Source organism: Littorina saxatilis, unplaced genomic scaffold (genome assembly GCF_037325665.1).
Source record: "Littorina saxatilis isolate snail1 unplaced genomic scaffold, US_GU_Lsax_2.0 scaffold_391, whole genome shotgun sequence".
NCBI classification, from domain to species: domain Eukaryota; kingdom Metazoa; phylum Mollusca; class Gastropoda; order Littorinimorpha; family Littorinidae; genus Littorina; species Littorina saxatilis.
In genome coordinates, this window is record NW_027128878.1 from 56,436 (window position 1) to 73,919 (window position 17,484).

Genomic DNA, 17,484 nt, shown 5'->3' on the forward strand with positions numbered 1-17,484 from the left:
TAAACTTAAAGGACCAACAGAAACAGTGCCAATGGAACACTGTAAAATGTAAAACATGTAATAATCACACGACTAAAAAGATCACCGGACATTAAATTCATCGAAAATCACTGTGATGAAGCAAAATGACACAGAGTGGTAACAATAAATTAAAATATTAAGTCCAACTATACTTCAATCAACAGAAAGTACAAAAAGCCAAACAGAGGGAGGGGGGGGGGGGGGGGGACGGGGACCCACAGTTATTTCAAACTAAGTAACAAAAGTAAAAAGAATGGAAAAGATAAAAGAAACAACTTGACAACCCTCCAACAGGCGGCTTCTTTTTTCAAACAATTTATTTTTACATTTAGCATGGCATTGCTCACAGAAAAGGGCAGATCTGAGTGAGAATTTACCAGATTAGTCCTGGTAAAGCTTTCTGCCTTCAAAATATATCAATATTGTGTGTTTCAGACAAATAGCACAAAAAATGTAATGTCGCCTCTTTAGAAAATTCCTTCCCTCTAATAATGGGGTATGCTCTATTTCTTCTTTGGGGGGAAAAATGACACAGTCAGATATGACTCAGAATATAATCTTTCTCATCTTACGGCTTCAAGTCATGTATTTTATGTTTTTAAAGCACTGGTTACAAGGACAAATTGCACTGATTTAAGGAAGAACTTCAGACAGCAGTACATGCACATGTATTTCCAACACTAACTAATTTCATTGAAAAATGTTCTTAAAACTCTCGGACTACAAACAATTTTGTGACAATTTTTTCACAAATTTTCATTCATAAGAAGCTGGGTAACAAAAAATAATGTGGATATGTGACAATTCTAAGTATGTGTAGAGAAAGATGTATCAGAAGCAGGCATTTGAATTGTCCGCCGAAAGGCAAATTTCCGCCGAAATATATTTTTTTTCCGCCAAAAATCTCAGTGTCCGCCGAAAAAATAAATGGGGGAGGCAAAAATTGTTCTGAATACTGAATTTAATGGCAAACTTGGAGCTCACATGACACCAAATTGCACAATTTGGGTTCTTTGGAGAAAAAAGTGTTGGGGGGGGGGGGGGAGAGAGCATGCCCCCGGACCTCCCCTAGTAAGGCTAGGCACTTCGCGCCTTCGACTTTGATATTACTTACACATTTTCAGCCGTTTTTACTTTTTTCAATTCCCATGGCTGCAGAAGACAATATGCTCCCCTCTTAGACCCACAAAAAAGTTGGTCTGACAACAAGCCACCTTATCTTTAACTGTCATCTTTTCTATCTAATTCCAATCAATTCTTTCACCGGTGACTTTACATACTACACTGCTATTGGCAGCTGTACTGTTTCAAATATTTTCTTCATTATTTAGAGTGGGAATAGCAATTTCCAGTGATTTTGATTCTCTGTTAACAGAATAATGCTTTTGAATATAAAAGCGAGACAAAACTAGGAGAAAGAGAAAGGTACAAAAACATAGAACAGCCTGCCCAAAGAGAATGTATGAAAACCACATGGGTGTCAACTCCTGCATCAGATAACCCAGCACGATGGGGTTTGCCATGGTTCCTGATGATGAGGCTATCAGTATGCTTGATGCCACCCGACCTGTTACTCTGAGAAATTTTTCTTCCATCCACGAAAACCCTGTTGGAAAAATTGCAGACATCGATGCCCCTACCATAACGGTACATATCCATACACCCAAGCCTACACCCTCTTGTGAAAACCACAAAAATGAGAATAAAGAGAGAGCCAAGGAAAGACCGAGGAGGAACAGAAGTTTGACCGAAGACAAGACCTGAACTGCAAATATGCCAAAAAAACGACCAATGGCAAATGACGCCCAAAATACTGAGGTAAGTTGAGCTGCTTCTGTCTTGCTCCAGTGCAAATGCTTGACGACAAACGTTGACAGATACGCTGCAAACGTGTCCTCTACAGAGCAGTACAAGAAGTAAAAGCAACAAAAAGTAATCAAAACGAAGATGAAGACGCCAGTCGGCAAGGGTTGCTTGGTAACACTCTTCTTCTCATCGGTATGATCTTGTCTTCTTTTCTCCGACCTGTCCGTGCACAGCTGCACAACGAACGGTAGCACAATCAGCAGGATAATGCTTCCGGAGATGAGATACGCGTAGTGAACGATCGTGGTGACAGGTGCAGCAGGGACGGTGGAGTTGGTTGTGACGTTAGAGCTTTCTGCAGTCACTGTTGAATTTAGCATGCTGAGAGTTGAGTTGTAGAGGGAGGGAGCCGCAGTACTGGTAAGATCAAGACTGCCCTCAGGAGTTGGTGTGAGGAAAGGCTCTGTAGCTAAAGGACCAATGATACCGCCAAAGGCAAAGGCAAAGTGTATGGTTTGCATCGCAGTCTCTCCTTCCTTTCCCCAGATGCGCACCAATTCTGAATTGCCAACTGTGTCCAAGCCTCCACCAAAGAGAGACACCATGAATTGGATGAAGATCATCATGGCGTAGATGGCGCACCAGGGCAAGGCCACAGTGGTCACCCCCATGCCCAGCACACACATCAGCAAGAGCAGCGACTTGTTCAGCTTGTCGTACACCACCCCTGCCACCAGCGAGCCCACCAGGTAGCCCACAGAGCTAGAGGTGAAGAAGAACGAGGCGGCCTCCACGTCCGTCTGGGTGATGATCTGAATGTCCAGGAAAGCCGGGCCTCGCTGACCGATGGCAAAACCAAGTGCCCAGAAAGCAGCACCCAGCCAAACTGTTCGCCAGACTTTACTCCTGTAGTCAGGCTGCTTCAGCTTTTCCTTGATGCTAGCTTTGGGATCCGGAGGATCGACATCCCCCCCAGCATTCTCTTTGCAATGTTCGACTGCTTCAGATCTGTTTCCTGCACCGTCGCTTCTCTCTCCGTCGCCCATTTCAGTTCAGATTTGATACGGGGATCCCTTGCGGGGCGACGTAACGTCTGTCTGGTTCTCTGATAAACTGCGATCTTTCCTTAGTCGAGAATCTGCACGTCATTTCCATTGCGTCATTCCTTCCCTATATTAATTACGTCTGCTGTCTTGGTATTCACAACCCTTTTGATAGTCACGGTTTCTCTTACATTCCTCCCCGTTTTATCAAAGACCCCTTTAATTACGAATGATTATAAGTTATATAACTATTCTAACCCAACTCCTACAGTTCCTCTTACAAGTTACTGTCAGCCATTTTGTTTTTTTAAAGTTTCAGAGCGCGCTGTTCAACTCATGTTTGTTCACACTTGCAAGGTAATAGCGTGGGGAGCCTGTCAGTCCAGAATTATACTTAGACCCATAACAAATGGTTACAGAAAGTTTTTTTGTTGCAACGCATTTGGTTGCCTGTCTCAACATTCCCAGCAAGTTATACCGTTGGCAGCCTCTGCATAACTTTTTTATGACGGTTTGATTACGTCACATATAAAAACCCTTGTTTCTGCCAATAACGCCGCAAAATTCCACTCTACGGCGCTTCATTAGCCTACCATCATCGATAAGGAACACTTTATTAAGCCGGTGGACGGACAAGGGTCAACTGTATGTGCAGACTAAGAAACGGTATCCATGTCCCACCCCCGTGTCACCACAGTAAAACGTAAAAGACCTTGGTCCTTCTGCTATTAGTGCAGTTAGCTGATTACACCTTAACACGCGCACACCTGGTTAGCACCACTCTTGTTGCTGCAAGCTTTCATTTGGAGGAAGCTACCCGAATTTCCCAGCCCTGGGATAATAAAATAATGAAATGAACAATAACGCATTGCAATGCGTTGTTCACGTATGGACGATAAAAGAAATACGCATTCTTTAATATGACTATACCTATTCCTATCCCTTTGTCTTCTTCAGCAGAATACTTCCTAGGACGGCTTTCATTCAAAGTCATCTACAGGTGAAGAAAAGAGTGCATAACACAATAGGCCTACCTTTTGAGGAAAACATGATGGTTACGATGTTTCACTCTCGATTTCAAAAGACGGTAGAGGCGAGTTGCAGCAGCCAACACCGCGACATTCCCCACATCCAGATGTGCACTCTAGTCCGTGTTGCCTGCAGCTACACCGCTTTGTGTCACAACCACTTTTGCATGTGCAGCGAATCACCTTTAACACATCGGCTGGTGCTGCCGGCAGATCTGTTGTCACTGGAACAAGGATGCCATGCTCAAGTTTCCAGCCGTAGTCCGTGGGATCCATGGCCACTTTGAGTCCCATCCATTCTTGTACTTGCAAGTACACTCGCATGCTGTGGAATCGGGCAGCTGCTGAGGTGGGTGGCAGAGTGTGAACTTGCACAAACGTTGTTCCAACAGCTACCTTTGAACAGAAGAGTCGGTAGCGAAGTTCATCGAGACCCTCTCTGGAACTACCGTTGTAGAGCAGCACTAACGCCTTTTCGTCTGCTGATAGGATATCCTCTAAGGTCGCATTGTCTTGGAGGAACACTTCAGCAAGTGTTTGCAACTGTAGGTTGTTTCTGAGTTTCTTCATCGAGGCCATTGGGCCTAGAGGTTGTGTCGCTGCCGGTAAAGGCGTGGAGAAACAGGAGCAAGTGGCGCACGTTGCCAAGAGCTGCAATCAGCTGTTTGATGTTCCAGAACTTTGAAGATTTACCGGCCTGTTTGTCAGAAAAGAGCAGGATGTCATGTGCGTCTGCACATGCATGGTGGCCTAACAATACCAACAGATCCGTGTCTTCGGCAATTACTGCAGTGACTTTTTCTCTGGCGCAGTGTGTTGCTGAGAGGACTATCTGCACGTCAGCGTCTGCTTTGGCATGGATAACTGTGCAGTTTTTGTCCAAAGCTGTACCAAGTGCACAGATGAAACGCTGTTCGTTCTCTGCGTTTGCAAGAAACTGCTCTTTTTTGGATCTGAGAACCATGTCCAGTGAGAAATGGACAGCAGCCCCTCTACGCCCCTTTGTCCTCCGCAGGTGAGTCTTGTCCTTCGTTGATGGCCCAGACATATAGCCATCAAAGACAATGACGGCATGTGGGTACCGGGAGTTGACGAACTGTGTATAACCATCTATGATGCTCTGGAAGGTGTTTCCCCGCGTCCACGATCCTTGCAGTCTTTGAAGCAAAGAGCCACCGTCAATGACGAACTGTACGTCGGCAGGAAAGTTTGAGCTGGGAGAACCTGCATGGGCAATAACCAGCTTCCACAGTTCATCCGCCAGGGTAGCTTTGTTCGGCTGTCTCAAAAATTCATGGGATTCAAACAGGGCTGAGGGGAAGCTGCACAGTTCAAACTGAAAGAGTTCTTTCTTGTCCTCGTATGTTGTGTTTGCCACTGTTATGAATCTCTGGAAGAGAAGCTGAGGGTCGACTGTGATCGGATGTCCATCAACCTTCAGTGACTTTTTTGTTCCCAGTGTTATGACTTGATCCTTCTTTTTCAAGACGAGATCCGACACTGTTTTCCCTTCCATGGCCTGCATTATGCCACACCCGACCTCTCTGGCCTTGGTAACGTTTACAGCCGCTTCCCCAAGGGAGGCGGAGAGAGGACTTTGTGTTGTGATGATGAAGAGGGAGGTGGAGATAGGACTGTGCGCGATGGCGGTGATGATGAAGAGGGAGGTGGAGACAGGACTGTGCGTGGTGATGATGAAGAGGGAGGTGGAGGTAGGACTGTGCGCGATGGCGGTGGTGATGAAGAGGGAGGTGGCGATAATATTTTGTGCGATGGTGGTGATGATGAAGAGGGAGGTGGAGATAGGACTTTGCGCGTTGGTGGTGATGAAGAGGGAGGTGGAGAGAAGACTATGTGCGGTGAGGATGAAGGTAGAGAGAGAAAGGTGAATGTTGATGTGTCACTTGGTGTTGATGGTGCTGATGATTTGTCTGATGTGCATGTGGATAATGAAAATAGATGTGATGATGATGTTTTGCTTGTCGTTGATGATGTGTCTGATGTGCATGTGGATAATGAAATTAGATGTGATGATGTTTTGCTTGGTACTGAAGATGTGTCTGATGTGCATGTTGATAATGAAAATAGATGTGATGTTTTGCTTGGTGCTGATGATGTGTCTGATGTGCATGTGGATAATGAAATTAGATGTGATGTTTTGCTTGGTACTGAGGATGTGTCTGATGTGCATGTTGACAATGAGCATAGATGTGATGATGATGTTAGTATGGGTAGCGTTGACGTGGTTGATACGTTCGACGCATATGGTAGTGATATGTCTGGAAGTGATGCCTTGGGTGATAGTGTGGATTTACTTAGTAGTAAAAATAATGTTCTTTCCTGTTTATCGCTGAACGTATGTGGAGTTATATCAAAATTGAAATTTCCTGATTTTGTAGAATTCATTGTGAAATATGATGTAATTTGTCTTAGTGAAAGCAAGTTAGATGACGTAGACAAGGTTGACGTGCCAGGTTATGTAGCATTCTATAAAAATAGAGGTAAATTTAGAAGAAAATCAGGAGGTATCTTAGTTCTTATACGTGAATGCTTCGCAGATAGTATCACTGTTTTTGAAGAAAGAAAGCTTTCTCATAAGATAACGGAAGACGTAAAGATGTGGTATAGATTTTTGGATATTGAACTGTGTGAGAATGCCCTATTTTTTAAGTTGGGAAAGAAAGTGCTTGGTCGTGACACACTCTTTTGCGCTGTATATATTCCTCCTGAAGGCTCGCCTTATCTAAATAAAGATGTCTATAGTGAACTAGAGGAAGCATACATAAACTTTGGTGTGGAAAACGACTATGTTTGTTTTTTAGGGGATTTCAACTCTCGCACTGGGAATTTGAATGAAATTTTGTCCGATGATGATAAGTATGTAGAAGGTGTTGTAGATAATGGCTTTGATATCACGGATATTGGTGAGCGTGTTTCACAAGATAATAGAACAAACAACTTTGGATTTAAGTTAATTGACTTCTGTAGGACAACTGGTTTAATAATTGCTAACGGTAGAGCTGGTGATGATGCTAACCTTGGCAGATGTACTTGTAAAGATAAAAGTGTTGTTGACTATTGTATTCTGTCAAGCAATTTATTTGTTAAAGTTGAAACTTTTGCTGTTTTGGATTTTTGTGAAATGTACTCGGACGTTCATTGCCCGCTCGCCCTATCTTTCTTTAGGTGCGATGAGTCTGATAGAAACGATGAAAGGATTGATTGCGTGAATGACATGAGAAATCCAAATGAGAACTTAGAGCGTATCGAAAATAACGTTGAATATACAAAACCAAATTGGAATGAAGGGAGTAAGTTAGCTTTCACAACCTCTTTAGAGGAAACTGATATTAGTGATATAGATATTCAATTAGCAAACATGTTGAGCTCTGTTATTGATGTGTCTGCAGAGGACATTGATAATGTAACTACTAATATATGTGACATTCTAAAGCGTTCTGCGGAAAAATTGGAGTAATTAAGAAAAAGAATAAGATAAAACAAGTAAATAGTAAGAAACGAAAACCACACCAGCCTTGGTTCAATGCAGTTTGTAAAGAAAAAAGGAAAATATTTGTACGTGCAAAAAACAAAGTTAAGCGTTTTAGAAATATTTTTTCTGAGTATGAAAAGAAGAATGCCTTTAAGGACTATAAAACAACAATAAAAAAAGAATGTAAGTTGTATCATAAAGAATTTGTGAAGAAACTAAGAAAAATGAAAACTTGCGATCCAAAGGCGTATTGGAATGAGCTAAATAAGAATAAGAATAATAACAAAAGTACTAAGTTTCCTTCTTGCTCAGCATTTTTAGAACACTTTACAAAGTTACAGGAATGTGACGAAGATGATGTGGATGAAGAAAGAGATCTGTTTGGTGATAATAGTGTAAATAATGAAGTTCTGAATGCACCCATTACAAAAGAGGAATTTATAAAATGTGTAAAAAAATTGAAAAACAACAAAGCGTGTGGTCAAGATAAAGTTATTAATGAGTATTTGAAAGCCTTTAACGATGGGATGACTGATATTGTTGTTAAGTTGTTTAATGTTGTGTTACAGTCTGGTAATGTTCCTACTCAGTGGTCCATTGGCGAAATTATCCCGCTGTATAAAAATAAGGGTTCCCAAACAGACCCAACTAATTATAGAGGAATAACAATACTTAGCTGCTTTGGTAAACTATTCACTTAGATTTTAAATACCAGATTATCGACTTTCTTGGAACTTAATGATAAGTTAGGTCAAGAACAGACTGGATTTCGTGCTGGTTTTTCAACATTAGATCATATCTTTACTTTGCATTGCGTTATAAATTTTTTTCTCCAAAAGAAAAAGCGTTTGTATTGTGCATTTGTCGACTATGAGAAAGCGTTCGATAAAGTTCGGCGAGCACTTTTATGGGAGAAATTAGTTAGCTTTGATGTTTATGGAAATTTTTTGAAAACTGTTAAAAATATGTATGATAAAGCAAAATCATGTATTAAAGTTAAAGGTGAATGTTCTGGTTATTTTCCTAGCATTTGTGGGGTCAGACAAGGAGAAAATTTGCCTCCCTTGTTTTTTGCTTTGTTTTTAAATGACCTAAAGCCGTATTTAGGGGAAACTAGTGATGGATTGACTTCTCTCTCTAGAGAAGCTGTTTCTCTTGGTATGGATGATGCTGATGTGAATGTAATGTTTCAACTGTTTGTATTATTGTACGCTGATGACACTGTGATTTGTGCTGAGTCTGAAACGAAATTGCAAGAATGTTTAGATAAAATGCATGCCTACTGCTTGAAATGGAAACTGAATATTAATGTTAAAAAAACGAAAGTCATTGTTTTTTCAAGGGGTAAAATAAGAATTATACCTAAATTTACGTATGATGATAAGCCAATTGAGGTAGTCCTTGATGTGATGTACTTAGGGTTACAGATTAATTATAATAATAAATTTTCGGTAGCACAAAAAAATTTGTATGACCGTGCGTCAAGGGCTATGTTTGCTCTTCTTCGCACATGTAGACAACTCTCATTGCCCGTGGATATACAGATTGATCTATTTGACAAAATGATTGTTCCGATTTTACTATATGGCTGTGAAATTTGGGGTTCAGGTTCTTGCGATTTAGCTACGAAGCTTCAGTTGCGTTTTTATAAGATAGTTTTCAAACTAAGAAAATCCACCCCTAATGCAATGGTTTTTGGCGAACTTGGAAAATATCCCTTAGATGTCAATATGAAATGTAGAATGCTCTGTTATTGGTATAAACTAATTGACCCAGTTAACAAAAATAAATTTTCAAGTGTTGCTTACAGATTTACCTATAGACTATATTCGCAAAAGATGTTTACTTCTGATTATCTGTCATGCATAGAAAAAACGTTAAGTGATATAGGTCTTTCTGGGCTTTGGATACAACAAGAATTTGTTTCTCAATATACATCTACTTGGTTTAAAGAAAAAGTAAAGCGGTGTTTATATGACCAGTATATTCACAATTGGTTCTCAGAAATGGATACAAAAGACATTTTTTGTAATTATAGAATGTTTAAAGATAGTTTTGTGTGTGAAGACTACATTAAATCCTTGTCGTTCCAAAAAGTCGTTACACTCATGAAATTTAGAACTACAAATAACAACCTGCCAGTACAGAAAGAAAGATACCTTAATATACCTAGAGCGAATCGCATTTGCAGAAAATGTACATCAGAAGATATAGGAGATGAGTATCATTATTTGTTTGTTTGTGACTTTTTCAATGAAAAAAGAGCAGAACTTATTCCACCATTCTACTGGAAAAAACCAAATTCACTTAAATACAAAAAACTGTTTGTATCAAGAAATAAGAAATTGTTGACGAAACTCTTGGAATTTATAAAATTAATTAGTAGCAATTTTTCATAGTGCTGGGATTTGTTAACCGTATTTTCGTTTTGTGTCTCCCATTGCCAGGAATCAATGTGTGTGTGTGTGTGTTTGCATTTTCTGTACTATAATATTTTGTGTTCACTGTTTGTGTACTTTTGTTTTCCAAATATTTATTTCATTTTTTCTTTTCTTATCTTCTATTTTTCTTTTTGTGTTCTTTTTTTTCTTTTTCTTTTTTTGATCACTTGGTACTTTGTGCATTTTTGAATTTGCGAATATTGTTTATAATGCCCCTGGGTAATGAACAATAAAAACTTGACTTGACTTGACTTGACCCAACAACTCCAGTTGCAATGTTCCTGAGGGCCTGATCATCAGCAAAAGGGTTTCTGTCCAGCAGGTAAGACGTGATAGCCATCATGTCGTTTGTGTCCCGAGCTGTTCTTGCTGACCCCATTTCTATATATGCTGGTCACTTGAAAGTCGCCGTGTGCCTGTGACTTCTTGCATGGCATTGTTCACCTGAGCGCAGGCTGGCATGGAGAGCACCCACTTTGAATGCCTCTCCCTCTTGTTAGGCCACCTGTTGTCTTTGCATCCCGCATCAGGGTCTGTTCTATCGCAAGATCTGATGAGATCCCAGCCCATTGGCGGTCACTTCGTCTCACAACGTGATTTCCTTCTGTGAAGCTTTTGTAGACATCAGGGCTGGTTTTGTCAAGTTGGTTCATCATCTGCAGGTACAGATAGGCTGACTTGGTATACGAGTTGTGTCCAGTTGCTGCTAGATATGGCAGCATCTCCTTTACAACAGAAAGGTGAAGAAACCAATCTCCCGTCCTCTCAGCTTTCAAAAAGCGCTTCAAGATGTCAACCATTGCCATGTACAGTAACCAGAGTTCACTGGTTTTACTGCAAAATGAAAGTGTTCTTTCCTGTAGTTTCGTTCTGATTGTGACAAGATGTTGGCTGTTCTGGATCGACTCTGGAGTCAGCTCTCCCCTCAGAAGTTGGTCATGAAGAGAAGAAGCAGCCTTCAAATCTTCTCTACCTTCGAAGTCACGCAGTGCATCTCTCACTATTCCCTTCACATCAGAGGGGAGCTGGGAAACTGGTTCTAACTCTAGAACACCGTGAAGCTGCACAGCAGTGTCCTTATCAATGCTCAGTGCGTCAACTTGGTTCACATTGAGTTCAGACTCGTAAGGGTTCGAAAGTGTTCCTGTCTGCTCATCTTGCGTGTTTTTATCTCTATTCTTTTCTGTGTCACTTTCGGGCAGTGACAGTGGCAGTGGCACACGGAATATGTCAGACAGCAACAGCATACTTAGTGCTGCGTCAACAAGTATGTGTCCTCGAACGTGCCCTTGAAGCATGTTGCTCGCTGCGTTTGGTGCGTACACAGTAGACAGCACTTCATGAAGACCCGTTTCTTCCATTAGATGGCCAATACACGCCAGGAAACTCATTTCCAGATGGAAGGGTCCAAGGCGAAGGACAATGGCTTTAAGGACAATGGCTTTAAGGTCGCTGCCATCTGGCTCGCTGGAGATGATGCCAAGAGCTTTCCACCATAAGGGTTGGTCAAATGTCAACACAGGTGTCGTGTTGCTGCGCTTTGCCTGAGCACTGATGAAATGCAGGGTAGAAAATATGCACGTGGGGTCACTGGGATTCATGTCGATCATTGGCATAAATATTATGGATGACTGTCCGGGATATCTGCCCTTGTGGATGGCTTGCATGAAACCAGACCAAGATGGTCTGTCGGGTTGCAACAGCCAGCAAGCTTTCCACAGCAGATCCACCTTTGATGTTACATCTTCTACAAACACGTTTTCAAGATGTTCAAATTTCAGCTTCAGCAGGCCATCACACGCTTGTCTGTTGTAGTACTGAATGTCAACTTTCGCTCTTTTCACTATTTCTTCTGGCTTGACGTCAGTTCTTCTTCTGATCCTGTCTGTTTTTCCGATGGTCGGAGTGACAGTGGCGATCATTCCCATTCCATGAAATGTGTTGCACCCGTCAAGTGTTGCTGTGTTGTGGTCGAGGTTGTCTGCAATATATTGGGTAAAATGGCCATCAACTTGAAACGCAACGTTGTTTTCTGAAACGGCAGCATTCATTTCATAGGTCAGAACCTCCTTGTACGATGAACAGAATCCCAGAGAATACAATGTGTCAATGAGAAACTTTGAATCAAAACAGTGATGCATTTGCACAGCTAGTCCGATCTGTAGGGGACACAGCAACAATCGTGGGCGAGATGCCTGCATAATTGCCTGTCCAATCGATGAGACTTTCACGCTGGTTTCCTTTCCACTGAAGATGTTTTCAAGAAGAATCTGTAAGGACTTTGGAACAAACTCTAAGTTGACGCCACATGATGAAATGTCATCATCACTGGGGTACATTGCACGGGATGTCGGCACTGCTCTTATGTCACTCTTTAGCAGTTCTGCAGCGGTTTTGATGAGAATCAGCTCTTTCTGTGCATCCTCATCTTTGACCTTTTTTGCATAAAAGTTATGAAGAATCGAAGAGGCCGTCTTCCTGAATGTTACGACATTTGACTTGCCGTTGACTTCCGTGACGATGAGCTGCTCACCAAAATAATTTTGAAGTTCTAGTTTCATCTTGGGGTGGCTATAAGCATCATCTGTAAACTCCTTCATTTTGATAATCAGGTCGTTCACTGTTATCTGTTCGTTTTCATTTTGAACCAGGTAGGTAGCAACTTTCTCAAACGCTTCAGCTTTCCTCTCATCTTTCGGTCGACCAAGTTTCACCTGTTTGTTGCCTTGATGCGACTGAGTAAACTGTGGTGGTCTTTTCCTGCTCCGAAAGCAAAGACTACAGTTTTGATGGTAGACTGCATCAGCAGCTGGCAAATCTGATACACACTCCAGTCTGCTTCGTACAATGTCTGCCCATTCATCACAGCGCTGCGAACAAACTTGAAAAATTGTGCGTTCAAAGTCAAGTGTCCTAACTGGATACACTTTGGGACCAGAGCGCGAGTCAAGGTTTGCTTCCTTGCCGCAAAAAAGGCAACATTTAGCAAAGTCAAAACATTCTTTCTGTGAGCGCAAATTCTGTGCTAGATTTGATAAAGCGTTCTCTTTTTCTGCTTTCTTCTTCAAAACGCTCTGAATGTTACGTGCATTCGTGTAATTGCGACGACAAACCTCGTGCACTGCTTCACCTTCTGATAGACAAACGGCATCACCACGTTCCAGACTAGCCTTGTTTATGGTATCTCTTCCTCTGTCTGTTGGCACAACAGTCTTCTCTCCAAGGTTGAGCGGATCACCACACAAAACACACAGCGCCATGGTTTGGTAATTGGAACAAAAGCAATAGTTCTGGAAAGCTGTTGTTGCGATATTTCAAAATGGGGGTTGAAGTGAAGATTTTGTTGGGAGTTGTTGCCTTAGTTTACGCCGAGTATGGTTGGTTAACATAATACAGTTGAGGATAGGGGGTTGCGTGCAGTTGGTTTATATTTTGTGTGGGTTGTTATTGTGTTTTTTTCTCGCATGAACTAAGTATGCTCTTTAGAAGTTGAAAGTGTTAAAAACTGACTTTGACATTGATAACAGAATGCGCTAGCAAAATAATGCCAAGAAAGCACCTCAGCCGCTCAGTTAATCACAACTGGAATACTTTTACACAGGGCATTGTTTTTTGTCACCAAAACCACATTTTGGAATTCTAAATGGGAGACAGGGGTGTTCTTACTCCGTTCAAGCCAATTAAGGTCATCACCTGTGAGCCAGGTCTCACGGTCAAAAGGTTTCAATGAATATTGATCTCTGCCAGTCACGTTTTTGTTTGAGAGTAGTGTGCACGAAAGACAGACATACAGACAGATAGACAGACAGACAGACACTGAACAGACAGACGGAGGCACCGCAATAAAAGTCTGAGTAAACACATACGCTAGTGTTTCGCTGATCACTGATCTGCACGGTTTAGCTCGGGAGTCTCTTTGGTCCACCACTCTTAGTCGTGCCCCCCCCCCCTCTCTCTCTCTCTCTCTCTCTCACTCTCCCCCCTTCTGCTACCGTTTGGTCCGAGCGGTATTGAGCAGCGTCTTTGGTGCATCCTACCACAGGAAGGATCCTGCGCGGTATGCACCCTACCTGATGGTCAAGTGGCGGCCATGTCAAAAGTGTCATGTACTCAATATTCTCATCCCATCTTTTGGCAGTATATGTGACTAATACCATACCACCCCCCCCCCCCCCCCCCCACCCCCGATACGTACCAAAATTCAACAGTCTGGCTGCCGAGTCAATATCAGTGTTCCAAGTCAGAATTTCTTTTTAGAATATATATACTTTCCGCTTAAAACTTGAACCTCTGGTACTGCCTGAGAAACTTTACTTTTATCATGTACAAACGTTAAATCACTGAAACTCTGAACAACGAACACTGACTCGGTCATTGTCACCCTGAGTCAGGACTGAGTGTTGATTTGTGGCCCGGTCTAGGTGGAGAGGTATATCCTGACCTTACACAGTTTAATGTAAACACTGCTTTTTAAACAAATTACATTTTGACGGAGAACACTGACTGGGCTCCTTGTGTTTCTCTCCCTATCGTTTTGTATCCTAAGCGGATTATGACTTTATTCGGTTATTCTGCAGAAAAACAGAAATGCTGCTGCAGAAGAAAAAAAAATTTCTGCAGCATTTTTGAATAATGCCATCATCCGCCGAAGCATTGTTTTTTTCTGCAAAGGATTTGTTTTGTCTTTCATATCGTATGTCAGTATCATAGTTGCATATTTTACATTTGGGAACTTTTAAAACTGATCCGGCGAAAGTTGCGTATGGAGTTCCTGGCCCGATCTAGAAAGAACGTACATTTTATATTTGAAATAAAAGTATAGTTTGGAGGGGGGAAAAAGATAACAAAATAATTTGATAAAGGGTGTATGGTAAGTTTTACTTGCTTACCAATAGCCATATCATCTCTCTTTAAACATACGAATCCTGGGACTGTCTGTAACATGTTTTCACACACACAAAATTCATGGAGAGAAAAATGAAGGGAGGGAGGGGGCATAACAGTGAGGATGTACTGATCGGACCGTGGCCGATAAAAGGTCAGAGTAGAGCAACGCCCCATTGCCTCGCGGCCACTATGGTATACTATAGTACATAGTGTGGTACTTTTTTACTTATACAGTCCGTGTTATCAATATCCAGGGGCGGATCCAGGGGGGGGGGGGGGTTCCGGGGCTCCGTGTGTGTGTGTGCCGTGTGTGTGTGCCGTGTGTGTGTGCCGTGTGTTATTGAAGAGATCGTTACTAAATTAAAGTCCTTGTGATTAAACTAAATCGGTGCCTCGCGAACTAGTCACACACCATACAAACAAAGATGTTATCGCCGGGTAGGAATTATAAGATTAATACGAGATGCAAGAAGAGTTGATAAACAGAGTACGGCCACCCAGATACTGATTACCTATGCTCACATTTCAAACGCTTTTTCTCAGCCTAAAGGAAGAGAAGCTCTGAGCTGAATATAATTGTACAAGCGAATTATTAAGTCCAACACTAAACCAAGCGTAATCGCTTTTCTCTATATATGATGTTCGTTTTGGGCCACCCCAGTCTCAGGGAAGGGCTGATGCATAATTACGCATTTTACACACACACACACACACACACACACACACAGTGACACACACACACACACACACACGCACACACACACACACACACACACACTACCTCACACACAAACACACACACACTGCACACGCACACACACACACACACACACACACACACAGTAAAAACAAAAATGTTAAAAACACAAACACGGCACACACACAAAAATGACACTGCGTCGGCTCTAGCTCCCACGGGTCGCCACATGCCTGCCCTTGTTTTCCCGCTACTAGTACTAAATTGGAACCTCTATTTCGGGGTCACGAAAAATCTGAGAAAATGAGGTTAGTCTTAACAAAGCAGTAGTCTAAAAATGAACTGAGTACATTTACAGACAATGAGAACAGCCCGAATACTGACTGAGTAATGCAGGTTCCTAAACAACGTACAGAGCCCGAGTGTGACCTAAACCGTGCACTCACCCCTCATATCCAGGCCTGAAAACTCTGTAAAGTTTTTATTTGACTCCATAACTATTACCAACACAGTTCGCGACAGTACATTTCACATGCAAAATAAAACATGGCGCATTGTTCAACTGTGTTATCGCCCCTTAACCGCGTACTTTGGACACGAACGTATATGTGTGTACCGGTGTAACACGAGAAAATTACTCCCACGAGATTTTTACTCCGGAGTAACAATTTCGTACGAACATGTTACTCCATTTACGAAAAAAGCACTCCCCCATTACACGAGAAAATTACTCACCACGACAGGTGAGTTCCGAGTAAACATTTCGTACACAAATGTTACTCCCCTGACGAATTAAAAAACGAATAAATTACTTCACCCTAACAGAGCAATTTAACTTCCCATGCTAGGTGTACAGAATCTATACTCCCTTGTCCCCTGTTAGTCTTGGTGGTGGAAGGGGTGGAGGGAGGGTAGCGCGACATTCGTTTGTACGAGATCACATTATTGGCATTATCCCTTCGCCCGCATCCCATTTTCGAGCACGAGATTTTTTACTGGAAGCACAAACAAGTCGCATAAGGCGAAAATACAATATTTAGTCAAGTAGCTGTCGAACTCACAGAATGAAACTGAACGCAATGCAATTTTTCAGCAAGACCGTATACTCGTAGCATCGTCAGTCCACCGCTCGTGGCAAAGGCAGTGAAATTGACAAGAAGAGCGGGGTAGTAGTTGCGCTGAGAAGGATAGCACGCTTTTCTGTACCTCTCTTCGTTTTAACTTTCTGAGCGTGTTTTTAATCCAAACATATCATATCTATATGTTTTTGGAATCAGGAACCGACAAGGAATAAAATGAAAGTGTTTTTAAATTGATTTCGAAAATTTAATTTTGATCATAATTTTTATATTTTTAATTTTCAGAGCTTGTTTTTAATCCAAATATAACATATTTATGTTTGTAGAATCAGAAAATGATGAAGAATAAGATGAACGTAAATTTGGATCGTTTTATGAAAATAAGTTTTTTTGACAATTTTCTGATTTTTAATGACCAAAGCCATAATTAATTTTTAAGCCACCAAGCTGAAATGCAATACCGAAGTCCGGCCTTTGTCGAAGATTGCTTGGCCAAAATTACAATCAATTTGATTGAAAAATGAAGGTGTGACAGTGCCGCCTCAACTTTTACAAAAAGCCGGATATGACGTCATCAAAGGTATTTATCGAAAAAAAGAAAAAAACCGTCCGGGGATATCATTCCCAGGAACTCTCATGTAAAATTTCATAAAGATCGGTCCAGTAGTTTGGTCTGAATCGCTCTACACACACACACGCACAGACACACACACATACACCACGACCCTCGTCTTGATTCCCCCTCTATGTCATTTAGTCAAAACTTGACTAAATGTAAAAATGGGGAGTACAAATTTCGTGGAGGGAGTAATTATTTCGTGCCTTAGGAAGTTCTTTTCTCGTACGAAAAATTTACCCGGAGTAAGAATTTCGTACGAAATTTTTACTCCGGAGTGAATTTTTCGTGGAGTAAAAATTTCGTGTTACACCGGTCAACCTTGACGAGGGTACAGGCGCCTGCAGTTATAATATTGGCCTCAAGCACTGTG

General features: G+C 41.7%; 1 protein-coding gene and 1 pseudogene across 1 annotated transcript; both read right to left on the bottom strand.

Moving 5' to 3' along the window:
- Positions 1-320: 320 nt before the first annotated feature.
- LOC138957200 (sodium-dependent glucose transporter 1A-like) lies at positions 321-2,956 on the bottom strand. The gene has a single exon (XM_070328356.1). The coding sequence runs from the start codon at positions 2,871-2,873 to the stop codon at positions 1,329-1,331; it is 1,545 nt and encodes a 514-aa protein (XP_070184457.1). The 5' UTR covers positions 2,874-2,956; the 3' UTR covers positions 321-1,328.
- A 969-nt stretch (positions 2,957-3,925) lies between these two features.
- LOC138957195 (uncharacterized) lies at positions 3,926-10,172 on the bottom strand (annotated as a pseudogene).
- Positions 10,173-17,484: the final 7,312 nt, after the last annotated feature.